Below are 13748 nucleotides of genomic sequence, written 5' to 3'. Positions count from 1 at the left end.
AACATTCTTTGGTAAAAGCCCGAGACACACCAGCTGTTCAGCCAAATGCACTTCAGATTTGGATAACAATCCCCACCCATGGGAAAAACCCTTTGCAACCATGTGCTACATTTCATTTTAGTGCAAAATGTAATGGGATCAAAGTTCATGTAGCCACAAAAATATTCTTCTTTACAAAGTTTAACAGCAAGATATGCAACAGTCTCTTTTACTGGGATATTTTATATTTACTAGTAATTATTATAATTATATTATAATTATATAATTATTGTATTTCTGAGAGGGAATAACTAACATTTGTTAAGAGAAAATATCCATAGCTTTACATGCCTTTCTAACCAGTGTCATCAGCTTCTTGACAAATTTTCTGATTTTTTTGATGAAAATATTTACACCCAGGAAGAAATTCATTTTAAAGAGTTTGTGCAACCAGCAAAAATCTGAGCTTCAAGGAGACTTATCTTGTCTAGTAACCCTTGAAAGAGAGAAACAAGGACATATAGCTGAACAGAGCTATATGAAGTCAGTTTGCGGTCAGTAGTTCAGAGGTGCAGAGCTGACGTTATGTGGTATGCTAGACTCAGTACAAAACAATGGCTATACTTGACAAGTGTCTATGTCGTTTTCTGGCTCAGACACAACTCATTAAACAATTTTATTGTTTAATGATGGTTCGAGTTATGAGACCTGACTGGCAGGAATGCGATAATGAAAAGTAATTTTGAAATCTTTACAACAGACTAACATTCATTCTGAGATTCAGTGTGAATTGGCATGTTGCACAACAGCTAAACTAAAACCCATATACAAGAAGTTATGTTTATCAATCCAGCCAGACAAACCTTTGCGTTTTACCATCAGCTGGTTCAAAGCTGCAGTACAACACAACAGGCAACGCTGCCGCTAGGTGGCGTACGAATGTTCTGTAACAGCGAATCTGAAATGTTAATTAATAGATCGACATTTGGCCTCTCAAGTATTATGGCCGATTATGTTATTTGATTTTTAAAAATACAGATACTTCGAGCTTCCACCACCAAAATCACAACAAAGTTGAGGAAGTCTGTTATCAAATAAACTAACTAAAAATATTAATAAAAAAAAAACAACCCTGTTACTTTAAGTGCAGGCTATGATTAAGACCCGGTAACCGCATTGAGTTCAACACATTTCCAAAGCAACATGATTAGGAATATGACGAAAAACAAAACAGAAACAAGCGTTTATAAAAAATAAAAAATAAAGCAAGAGTTCCATTTATTTATAGTCCACGATTTCTTAATTCAGTGCCAACAAATTCATTATCTTTATACGCATATCCAGTGTCCAACTGTTCACAACCAACTGGAGGTGAGAAGTATGACTATTTACATGGGAAACTGGGTTTCCAATTCCAAGTCCTCATTTTCACATTTAAAGAGGACATAGATTCTGATTACATGCATTCCCTTCCTATTTAAATCGTTTGTTCATTATTCTCCCAGCTTTAACTCATACTGAGTAGCAAGAGAACAAATACTGTTGGATTTGATTATCTTCCCATGATGTTGTTCAGAATGAGGATGGAAATGAAAGAATTTGGCCTAGAACTGGATAGAAAACTTATTATAACAGCAACCATTACTGATTACCAAATGTCTACCACAGACATTTGAATTCAAGTCATGTGCATGAATTTGCATTCAAAATCAGTAAAGAGAACACTCAGGTTGTAGATCTGAGATCTTATACCATCATTATGGTCTAGTCATATTAAATATCTACAAAACCAAAAACCAAGCCAATAAAATGGTCCCTGAGTCATTAATTGGGAGAAGATCCGTTACTAAGCACTTTGTTTGGTTGAACCCGGTCAACCTTATTTAAAAAGGAGTCAAAAACCAAGGACTACACAGCACATGTGGAACAAGAGCATTAATCCTGATCAGCACATGGCTGACGAGAAATTAAGGCATTTTTTTACACATTCAGCTGTTAAACACTGTCTGGTTTTAACTATAAAAAGGTTGCAAGGTAGAATGAAAATGGCATTACACATAAGAAAATGTTTGTCATACTGCTTTTTAAAACATCATGGCATAATTTAGCTGATACTTTACTGAAAAGCTCCTTCATTACACTGTAACTCTGAACACTGGAATCACCTATACAAATGAACATACAACAATAAGCAATCAAAATAATACAATTAAAATGCACTGGTAAAAAAACAGAACAAAAGTAAACATTCATTATTGGTAGTTTGTTACAAGGACTAATTACAACTGATTTTTACAAAGTCTTATTAACAGCTAAAATACAAAGAAGCTATTGTACATATCACTTAGCAGGTCATTGTTTTCAGACCGATGAGGTCTTTGAGGCAAAGGTTTTCCAAGGGTAGAGTGGGTGTGTATCACCTCCCAGTTAGCTATACAACAATAATGGTGAATAGGCCATCGGCAATTAAAAAAAATCCACTGGGGTAAAGTAACTGGAAAGGACACCACCACATTAAGCTGACTGTAAGGCATCCATCTCTCCATCCGGCCTGTTCCTGTGCATTTTGGGTAATGTAGTTCCCCTTCGTTTAATGGTCTAGGTATTCTTCCATCTTTGCAGTGCTGGAAGGTCCAATTATTTTCCGTTCTCCATAGGAGCATAGTGTTATATAGCCAGTGAATGAATATCCTCCCCAAAAAACAGCTAGGCCCGCAACGGCTGAAGATCTGACATCACACACTTGCTGTCTAACCACAGAGCTCCTTCAGACTGAGGTTTCATTGCTTCCACTAAAAAGATAGGAGATTAGCACAGGATCAGTCGGGTTAAGTACAGCACACATTGAATACTCAGACACATTTCAAATGTAAAACACTCAAATTCAAAGTGAACTCGTAGCTCAAAAGTGGCAGCAGCATGAAAGTGCTGGCTGTACTCACTCGGAGTCTGTGTGGTCAGCTGCATGGACACCACTTCTGCTCAGCTCCGCTGTAACCCCGTTCAGAGGTGGGCAGAGACTGAGAGCCGGGTCTTCCATAATGACTCCATTACCCACGCTGCCTTCACTCGAGCCTGCTGGGGGAGTCTTACGCAGGACGCTGTGGGGGTAGTCACACGTTTTCTCTGACAGATGGTTCTTCAGGTTTTTGTCAGTCAGTGGAGGAGGGTGGGTGATTTTGTTCTTTAAAATACCTGAAGAAGTGGAGGGGAACCCAAGCATGAGGGAGGACATAGAACAAAGGATTAAAGAAGAAACACCCTCAGTTGACAAAAAGTCACAAAGAAGAAGAGGAGATTTGTATCTTTGATTTTTTTTTACTTCTTAAATCATTTTCAATAAATAATCCTGTTTTAGCATGGCAGTCAAGTACATTGTTAAATCACCACTGATATATCTGATGTATTATTCTGGGATAATGCCACAGGGAGGTATAATAGATCTCTAAACGTGCTTACCCTCCCTTTTGCTATATTATTTTAACCAACTATATTTAAATATCTGAAATGATGAACAGCTACAGGTGTGATGCTGTGTGTCTGACCTCTCCTGGGCATCTGGCTGCTTCCTGGCAGGCTGGGCGGTCCTTCACTCTGGGGGATCTCGCCATTAGCACCTGGCCTTTTGGGCTCCTGGAGCTCCACACTGCCTTTAGCCTCCACCCTCAGCTTTTCCAGGCCACCATCACCCTTGCCCTCACTGGCCACGGAGGGCTCCACCCGCCAGTAAGGCTTCACGTGATTGGGCACAGCATCAACTGAAACAGCACAGAAATCAGTAATTACATCTCATAAATTTGTGTTGAATATTAACCAGGTGCATCTCTTGGGAATGTAAAAGTCAATCTGCAGGTTCTGCGTTTGAAAAAGAGCGTGCGCACACACACACACACACAAACACACACACAAGTGATGGACGCTGGAGACCCTGTAGTACCTTTTGGAGTGCTGTGGCTGGGACATCTCTCATTGTTGAACTTTGGCCTCTTCCTCTTCTCCTCTTCCTCACTGTCAGATGATTGCGAGGACGCATATGAGCTGCTGTGCTCATCCACCGAGAGCTCACTGTCCGAATCAGAGTCTGAACAACACAGCCAAATTCAGACCCATAAACACACATGGTGTCAACAGGTAACGCTATTTTCACCATTATGTGGACCCAAGGGAGAGACGTGCAGACAGGCTTCACAGTGTTGGACACGTCTGCCCAAGTGGACAGGTGGTCAAACACACCAATGAAGACATGAAGTGGTGATGAGTCTTTCCATACCTTCTCGTCTCTTGCTCTTTTTGAAGAACGAAGAGGAGTCAACCTCGTTGCATCGCTCTTTTCTGCCACTTGGTGGCGCACCACGCTTCTGATCCTCCCTGAAGAGCACAACAAACATCAGTGGAACATTCCAGAAACATCATCCAAGTGTTCTAGAATTCTGTAAAAATATGTAGACATCAATGACAAACACACCAGACAGTAAATCAATACAACAAATACAACGGGTACCGCCCTTTAGATAGAATTAAGATTTTGTAGATTCTTGCTGTTGTTTTGTATGTGGTACTGCGTCATAAATCGCCAAGATGTTTATTAAAAATCTGATTCAGAAATGGTATCATAAGAACAAGCAAAAACCAGTTATTTTAGTTCAATTAAGCCACAACGGGTATAAAACTTATTTCCATTTTCAAATTAGATGAAGAACTCCTCAACTTCTGATCCAGCAGTTCCGAGGCAGCTAGCAGTACCACAGCTGCCTGCAGACGTTTCAGTGGCAGCGCATTCTTTTGGAGTTATGGTCATATCTCCTCGAGTTTAATGGTATTACACCACGAAAATGAGGGGTGTGTCACAGAGGCCAGAGTGGGAGGGGCTTCTCGTGTGGACAGAAAGGAGTGGAGGCTGGAAGGACCAGTGAGATTAGCTCCTACACCCAGCACAAGAGGCTGCCCCCGTGTGGCTTTAACACACAAATATTCTCAGATCTTGTTATAGAAAATAACAAGGATGTGCTGAAACTCTACTTTCTCAGAGAGTATTTTTAAACATAGCGTGTGAGCAAATGAGGAAGCTTGACGTCAACTTTTGGGTCAAGGGGCCTTGACTGTAAATGTAACACATGATCAACCAGCCCTCACTGTATACAAGGACTGGCAGCATGAGTAATAAACTAGAGTGATTTTGGTAACCATTCTGTGTGTGTGTGTTGCTTTCACTGACTGACTGTCTCAGAGCTCATAACTTTTCTTACAGAGAGACCCACGACAATCTACAAAACCTTCATCTAGAATTTACCTGGAACACTATCATGGGAATAAAGATGACACTTTATTACACTTCCATATAAATAAAATGACTGTCTGAAACAGTGATGTTAAATTACATTCTCCAGTATGGCCTGCAATTCTAATCAGATTCAGGATGCTTTTAAAATTACACTTTCCCATCCAGTTACTGGCAACACATGATGAAAGAAGCACACACACAGAGAGAGAGAGAGAGAGAGAGAGAGAGAGAGAGAGAGAGAGAGAGAGAGAGAGAGAGAGAGAGAGAGAGAGAGAGAGAGAGAGAGAGAGAGAGAGAGAGAGAGAGAGAGAGAGAGAGAGAGAGAGAGAGAGAGAGAGAGAGAGAGAGAGAGAGAGAGAGAGAGAGAGAGAGAGAGAGAGAGAGAGAGAGAGAGAGAGAGAGAGAGACACAACCACGGCCATGGACAGAGAGACAACCAGGGCCATGGACAGAGAGACAGACACAACCAGGGCCATGGACAGAGAGACAGACACAACCACGGCCATGAACAGAGAGACGGATGCAGAGACAGACGGGAAGCAGCTGGGAAACAGCTTCTACCTGAATGTGTAGGCCAAGCAGCTGCTCCTGTGGCTTTTTCCTGATCGGGCAGAGTTCTCCAACGACACCGTGGACTCTCCGAACGGCGTGCGGTACAGACAGCCATCCTCTACGGACATGTTGCCGTTGAGAGAGCGCTGGACACACATCACATCAGAGTTCAGTCCCAATAACACCTGTGGAAACAGTACTGGCAGTACTAAAGATTTTGTGGTGGTCACGGCAGTAGCACTTGGGACCCATATGTGAACAGGGTGCCCCAGTGCGGGTGTGTGCTGCTGGAAACCCCACTCACAGTGAGCAGAGTGATGCGGGTGGTGCTGGACTCCTCCGCCGGCACTTTGGACCCAGCGAAGGCACTTTGGAGGCCGATCCGCACGTCTTTGTTGAGGACACAGTGGAGGAAGAAGATGCAGATGCCCTGAAGGAATGAGATCATAACCATTTAAGCACACCGTACATTTATTTACACTATGCTAATAAGCCTATATCTATACCCAAGGATGCAATTCCCAATCGAGCCTTTAGAGAAACATTAATGTGCATGTCAGAATAAGATTAACATTATTGCTTTTGAGGTCCAGTGCCACGTCAGAATGGTTTGCGTATGTGTGAAGTGTTTTATCAAAGGAGAGAGAGGTTGTGGTGCATATAACCTGCAGGCAGGTGAGGATGGCGAACAGGTAGTGGAATGTAAGTACATCACTGTTGACAGCCATCAGGCCCAACAGCCAGGTGGCGCTGATGATCAGCAGAAGCAGGAAGGACACACGCAGTGCAGAGCTGGAAGGAATGCAATGAAAACATATTTTACAAACAATAAAAATATCTATGTAGATTTCAATAAATACATTACAGTCATGGACATCCATGGACATTGGCACCAGGTCAGTAAATCTACTTAGACATAAATCAAGGAATTTCCACCATAATTCCATTATAAATTTGATTCCTGCAATTTGGATTGATTGAACATAATGAAGTTGATCTTACTATGTATAATTTGTGCAGGACAACCCTGAGACGGCCCAGGTGAGTATTGCATATGTGGACCAGGCCAGGATTCAACCTAACATTTCTAGTCTTACAGAATTGACTTTGCTCCCGAGATGTTGCTTTGCTCCTGAGAACTTACATTGCTCCTGACTTCTCAAGTGCTCGCTGTCCCCTTACACAGGAGGCCTTTGCTGCCAGCATAAATATAACAATGTTTATCTGTAAAACAAGAACATCAATTACCAGCCACACTCTGAAAAATAAAACAGTGGCAAAAGTGACAGATAAACAAGACCACACACACACACACACACACACACACACACACACACACACACACACACACACACACACTTACCAGCACTACAAAGGAGATGGGCCCTGTGATGCTCCAGATGAGGGTGTCATGAACAGAAAGCCAGCAGAAATCTGGGTTGCCATAACCCTGAGGATCCAGCCCAACAGCCAGGCCTGAGAGAGACAGAGAGAGAGAGAGGACAGCAGGGAGAGAGAGAGAGAGAACAGCAGGGAGAGAGAGATTGGGGCGGGGGGGGGGGGGGGGGGGGGAAGAGAGGAGATAAAGAGAGTGGAGGGGGGGCAGAGAGGGAGAGACATAGATAAAGAGAACCAGGAGTTGCGTAACGAGAGAGAGATAAATATTATTGGTGTGTTAATCATCTGTGGATTGTGTTTGCTCAACACATTAACATCAGATCAGCTTCTGTGGCTACAGTGATGTTGATGGATCTCTCACCTGTGATGACGGCAGGAACGCCCCAGCCAATGGCGTAGTAGAACCTCATGTGGCCTTGGTTGATATTGCGCATCTCAGTCAACATGCGGTAAATGTGAAGTCCCTCCACAAACATCCAGGTGAACGTACACATGTAGGAGTAGTGTAGAAGAATGGCCACCACTGTACATGCAAACTGGGGACACAACATTCCACCTTCATAAGCGCCTGGTCCAAACCAGTCCAAACCAGTCCAAACCAGCCCAAACCACTCGATCTTGTGTAGTAGTGGTACATACATCATCAGGCAACATGCATCTTACATTTATGCTTCAACCAATCGAAGGAATCGCTTGTTACTCAATGGCTTCTGATTGGCCGCTCACCGGATTGTCAGTCTGATTGATGCCAGCGAGGAAGATGAGCTCGGAAAGGAAGATGGCAGCCACGAGGTTCTTGTGGATGCTGTGTAGGTTAGAGCGCAGCTTACGCAGAATGGCCAGGAGGAGGAAGGTGATGAGGAGGGCCACCAGGGAGGTGGACACCGTGGAGTAGGTGACCGCTTTCAGAGGAAGAACATCCCCATGCTAGCAAACACAAGGCTTCCATTAACCCAATGCAGAAAAAGAATCTCAAGATTTACCTACCACACACAAACTGTCCACTACAAAACTAATGTAATTGTCAGAACAATGTCAAATATACTGTACACAACAGTATAAAGGTACACCAACAGTACATGTGCCAGGTGTGTTAGCCAAGAGAACTGGGAAGTGCGAGATGGAAGCCGCCTGCACCTCTCGTTTGGAGATGTCCATCAGAACGGCGAAGCTGGTCATGTGGTAACACTGACAGCTGATGTGGGTGGAGTTCCTGAACACAAGCTCACAGCCTCTAGCAGACCATCCGCCCGAGCCACCCGCCCTGCACCAGTCCAGAGGGCAACATGAGCATGTAGTACACACACACACACACACACACACACACACACACACACACACACACACACACACACACACACACACACACACACACACACACAAACAAATATCCAGGCCTCTCTTTTAATGCCCTTAGAGCATAAAAAAAAGAAAACAAACACAGAGAGAGCGAGTGTGAGATATGGCAGTGTGCCACGTACGAGATGGAGTGGTTCCAGTAGACGCACACAGGTTTGGTCCTCTCCTGCGTCTCCAGCAGCCTGAAGAGCAGCGTGATGGGGCTTTGCATCAGCAGAGCAGGTGCCTCGCGCTCTCTGTGGACCACCACGGTCACCACAGGGCTGTTGATGACCGGCCGTGCGGGCAGTCTGCTGGTGGCACATAAACAGCACGACACGTTCACATCGGCCCACACTTGCCTGCAGTGCGATCACGCTGCCGCGCCGTTCAAAGGGCTTGACCACACAGTGGTCAACACAGCCGTGCTCAAACACAGTCAAAACTCCATGAATTTATAAATATCTAAGCAAACAACATCCGAAACACAGGCCAACTTGCAGTGCTGAATTTCACCGTGTCAGAATATGCATAAGATGCTAATATTTGCTTAACAGTTTTAGTGGAACAAAAACATTGCAGTGACTTTATTCTGTAGAAGGAGCCGTCTGCAGCTCTACGGAGGAACCCGTCACCTGAGACTACGCCGGTCTGGGTCATACGTCTCAGGCAGGAGCTGGCCTAGGGACCTGTAGATGATCACCATGGCAACAGATGGAGGGTCACCCAGCTCTGTGTGGCGTCTTTTCTTAGCAGATGATGCAGGGCCAACAAGAGGAGGAGAATATGTCCCATCAGCCCCTGGGTAAGGCGTGGCATCACTCTTTAAAGGGTCCTCCGCAGTAATGATGTCTGCAAACATCAGGGAGTTGTTTTCCTAAGTACTGTGATGAGCGTTTCTGGTGTGTATGAATATACAGTTGTGATCAAATTTATTCAACCCCCAATGCTGCGAAGGGTTTTATGGAATTCAGTGCACATTTGTAATTGTGTTCATAATGAAATCTTACAAGGACTTGTTAAAGAACTAAATGCAACTAAGATAGCATCAATTTTTTTTGTCATAAAGTATTAAATGGCCTTTTTGTGATTTCTTCATTGACACAATTATTCAACCCCTTTACGACTACCACTCCTAAGAACAGAGGTTCATTCCAGTGTTTTCCATCAGGTATTGAAAACATCTGTGGATGTCAACGAGCAGCAATCAAGCATGATAAGCACCAATTAGGCAGATTTAAAAGGACTGTGATACTCAGCTCCTTCTAGACATCTACTGGTGTGTTTCCAAGCATGGTGAAGGCAAGAGAATGGTCCCAGAAGACAAGAGAAGAGGTTATTGCTCTTCACAAGAATGGCAATGGATATAAAAAGATTGCGAAGTTGTTAAATATTCCAAGAGACACTATCGGAAGCATCATTCGCAAGTTCAAGTTAAAGGGCACAGTGGAAACATTACCTGGTCGTGGCAGAAAGAAGATCCTGACCGCGACTGCTGTGCGCTACCTGAAGCGTAATGTGGAGAAAAATCCCCGCGTGACTGCTAAGGAACTGAAAAAAGACCTGTCAGATGTGGGCACTGAAGTTTCAGCTCAGACAATAAGGCGCGCACTGCATAACGAAGACCTCCATGCCAGAACGCCCAGACGCACCCCCTTGCTGACTCCAAAGAACAAGAAAAGTCGACTGCAGTATGCCAAAAGTCATGTGGACAAGCCACAAAGGTTTTGGAACAGTGTACTGTGGTCAGATGAAACTAAATTAGAACTGTTTGGGACAATGGACCAGCGCTATGTTTGGAGAAGGAAGAACCAGGCTTATGAACAAAAGAACACCTTGCCTACTGTGAAGCATGGCGGGGGGTCAATTATGCTTTGGGGCTGTTTTGCTTCTAATGGTACAGGAAAGCTTCAACGTGTGCAGGGTACCATGAATTCCCTTCAGTACCAGGAGATCTTGGAGGAAAATGTGATGGAGTCAGTCACAAACCTGCGGCTTGGGAGACGTTGGACCTTCCAACAGGACAATGATCCGAAGCACACATCCAAGTCCACTAGAGCATGGTTGAACATGAAAGGCTGGAACATTCTAGAGTGGCCATCGCAATCACCAGACTTAAATCCAATTGAGAACCTCTGGTGGGACCTAAAGAAGGCAGTTGCAGTGCGCAAGCCTAAGAATGTGACTGAACTGGAGGCTTTTGCCCATGAAGAATGGGCTAAGATACCCATAGGTCGCTGCAAGACACTTGTGTCAAGCTATGCTTCACGCTTGAAAGCTGTCATAACTGGAAAAGGATGTTGTACTAAGTACTAAAAAATAATGTCACTAGGGGGTTGAATAAAACTGATAATGATGTGAGCACAGTAAAGACATTTGTGGTTATTCCATCATAAATATTATGTTATGTTTGTCTAATTTATAAGTGCCTCTTTGATATAATTGTAAATAAGATGACTGAAATGATCAAAATCAATGTCAAACTGGCCAAAACACTTTATTTCAGTGGGGGTTGAATAAATTTGATCACAACTGTATACTACAGGCATGTAACATTACTCAAGAGATTCATTTTCTCTAAAAGTCTAAATGTGGGTAAAAATGAGAGGGTTTGGTGTCTACCTCTGCTAACTGGTGGCTTCATTAATAAGTCTGGGAAGAACACAGAGGACTCCAGCTCTTTGGAATAGACCTCCTTAATCTCATTAAAGCGAGGGAGCTCGGTCAGCTCTGAAGTGGATGAGTCCAGCATGTCTGCAGAAACAACTAACCCACAAAAGCAAAGACAGCATTAAATCTAATGTACATAAAATATGGTCATTGTTTTGGACAAACCAGTATAAGGTCAAAAAAGGGAGTGGTCAGATAAGGTTATGAAAAGACTGGACAAGTGGTGAGGTCTTGAAGGTGGTCAAGTCACTCACGCATGTTGTCAGAAATGATGGTGAAGGGCTTAAGGTAGGTCTTCCTCATGTTCCTTGCCAAGGTGTTTGCGTAGTCCTCGAAATGCCGTAGAAGCTCCGCAGTGTTTCCACCCGAGCGCTGGATGAGATCCCAGTGTTGCTCCTTCACCGGGTCCAGCACCGCGCTGGCCGCCTTCACCAAGTCCTACAAATCCCACCAAACGCAGAGTCATCAGACACTCTAGCCACACAGCCCCACGGCGGCCATGAACGCCAGATATGTCCCTGGACAAATCAATATAGCGAGTCCTTGTTTCATTATTAAAGAAAGTCCTTAATTCTGCTCCTCTGCGGCCATGTGTGTATTTACTAAACTAAACTTGTCCTGGGCGGCATGTGGGCGGTACCTGGTTGAAGCTGGAGTCGTGGGTGGCGGCCAGGTCGAAGCCCTGCTGCAGGCTCTCGTGCTGCAGGATGCTGCTCATCAGCTCGTAGGCCGTGCGCACGTCGCTGCTGTACACGCTCCCCGCGGGCTCGCTGGCCACGGCACCCAGCCAGGCCACCAGCTCCCGGGCCTGGCCCCCGTCCAGCCTGGAGGAGTTAGCGCGGAGCTCCTCGTTCTGGTCCGCCGATGCACCGTTCACATAAAAAAAAAAAAAAAAAAACAGGGTGAGGGCGAGCTCGGAGCACGGACTGGGACGGCGAGGGCGTGCCGAGCAGCTCACCTCCTTCCTGAGCCTGGCGAAGCTGAGGGAGGTGCAGTTGAGGAGCTCGGGGGGCAGCCAGCCCTGCTCCTCGCTGCAGTGGCGAACGGCCGTGCCTGCACCACCACAACACGCAGGGGGAGAGGACAAACAGGCTCAAACCCTGCACGGGCGTCTAAAGACGGTCCATCCAAAGCCTCAAACCCAAAGTGGCGTGAAATGTGTTGCATGTATGAAACTGACCAGTAGATCCTTTGGGACAGTCCATGGCTGCAGGGCCACCAAACGTAGTCCTAGGCCACCAGATGCCTGCTTCAAAGGACTTAGGGCAGCCCTCATAAACCACTGTGAGAATTGAAGAGATACAGGGCAGAGAAAGAGAGACAAAGATGAGCTAACGTCACTTAGTGTCACTAACGGCAGTTCTTAACCACCTAACCTTACTAAAAAATAACAAAGCCCACCTGCTCATAGTAGTTCGCCGACACCATTACACAACTGGATATAATTACTGACATCAGAGCTTTAAGTTTTTAGTACAAGTACACCTGCTGAAAGGATTCGCTGTTGGTGTCATGTGAAGCGGGTTGGGCAGAACTATAACTAAAATATAACACAGATCCATAACAAATCAAATCAAACTATGATCTTCTATGGTTCTCTGCTCTTTGTGATGTGCTGTGTTAGAAACCATAGTGAACCAGAATGAAGATTAGCCTGGCCTGTCTTCAGAGTGTTGGTGACTTGACAGGTCACCTACCTACACAGCCGGTGGTGGTCACCTCTGCGAAGGGGTTGTCACACCGGTTACACTGGCGTCCAACCACGCCCATCTTACAAGGGCACTGACCCGTCAGGGGGTCACAGGTCCGTGAGTGAGCTCCAAGATGGAAACACTCGCAGGGGTAACAGGTGTCGCTCTCGGCCGGGCGATAGTAATTATCCTGAAACAGGAAGATAAAAGGTATTAACGGGTAAAGGCATCTTGTGTGTATAGTGACACTTTGTAAAGCACTTGTGGCTTTGAAGCAGTTGTCAAATAACATTTTCATATTTACTGTGTCTCCTACAGTGATGTCAGTAACGTGTTAGTAATCAGTCTAGTAATCAGATTAAAGTTACTTATCCAAGTAACTATGCATTACTATATTTTTTTTCCTTAGTAAAAATATATTTTTGCTTTCTTCTTGGCTCAGTTCTACTTTTGCGTCTGACCGTAGCACTCGACTCCGCACGCTGCACGCGAACCTGTGAGAGTGCGAGCGCGTTCACGTCATTCTGTGCAGTGTTCTCCGTAACGATATGTGGTAGTGTAAAAAAAACAGGGGAATGAACATTTACCTGACGAATTTTAATGTTGCTTTGTGTTCCAGGTTTGAAAAGTGCTGGAATTTTGGCTAACGTAGCTTACTTAAAAATTCTTGAAATTGTAATAGTATTTCATTTCACAACAAATAGTTGTCTGACTGAATAGTTCGCTTGTATTACGTTAACAAATATATTTACAAATAATACCGCGCAGCAACACAAACGTAATGTCAGGAGATACATTATTTAAATGTCAGGAGATACATTGTTACTGTTAAAACTACA

At 44.5% G+C, this 13748-nt stretch overlaps 1 protein-coding gene across 2 annotated transcripts in view; it reads right to left on the bottom strand.

Annotated features, from left to right (window-relative positions):
• Positions 1-1240: 1240 nt before the first annotated feature.
• Positions 1241-13748, bottom strand: part of celsr1b (cadherin EGF LAG seven-pass G-type receptor 1b) — a 43324-nt gene continuing 30816 nt past the window's right edge. For both annotated transcript variants that reach the window (XM_077021536.1, XM_077021537.1), the window contains exons 15-35: positions 12916-13099; positions 12399-12500; positions 12177-12271; positions 11859-12071; positions 11473-11656; positions 11171-11314; positions 9184-9400; positions 8692-8859; positions 8348-8474; positions 7937-8137; positions 7572-7746; positions 7176-7288; positions 6957-7036; positions 6478-6604; positions 6117-6242; positions 5822-5958; positions 4250-4347; positions 3917-4060; positions 3525-3737; positions 2922-3174; positions 1241-2771 (exon numbers count right to left, since the gene is read on the bottom strand). In XM_077021536.1, the coding sequence (XP_076877651.1) occupies positions 2747-2771; positions 2922-3174; positions 3525-3737; positions 3917-4060; positions 4250-4347; positions 5822-5958; positions 6117-6242; positions 6478-6604; positions 6957-7036; positions 7176-7288; positions 7572-7746; positions 7937-8137; positions 8348-8474; positions 8692-8859; positions 9184-9400; positions 11171-11314; positions 11473-11656; positions 11859-12071; positions 12177-12271; positions 12399-12500; positions 12916-13099 (3126 nt within the window). In that variant the 3' untranslated portion in view covers positions 1241-2746. The remainder of the gene's footprint in view (positions 2772-2921; positions 3175-3524; positions 3738-3916; positions 4061-4249; positions 4348-5821; positions 5959-6116; positions 6243-6477; positions 6605-6956; positions 7037-7175; positions 7289-7571; positions 7747-7936; positions 8138-8347; positions 8475-8691; positions 8860-9183; positions 9401-11170; positions 11315-11472; positions 11657-11858; positions 12072-12176; positions 12272-12398; positions 12501-12915; positions 13100-13748) is intronic.

The sequence above is a fragment of the Brachyhypopomus gauderio genome, chromosome 11, assembly GCF_052324685.1.
Source record: "Brachyhypopomus gauderio isolate BG-103 chromosome 11, BGAUD_0.2, whole genome shotgun sequence".
Lineage (NCBI taxonomy): Eukaryota > Metazoa > Chordata > Actinopteri > Gymnotiformes > Hypopomidae > Brachyhypopomus > Brachyhypopomus gauderio.
The sequence above is the reverse complement of the archived record's forward strand: the minus strand, read 5'-3'. Positions and strand labels throughout refer to the sequence as shown.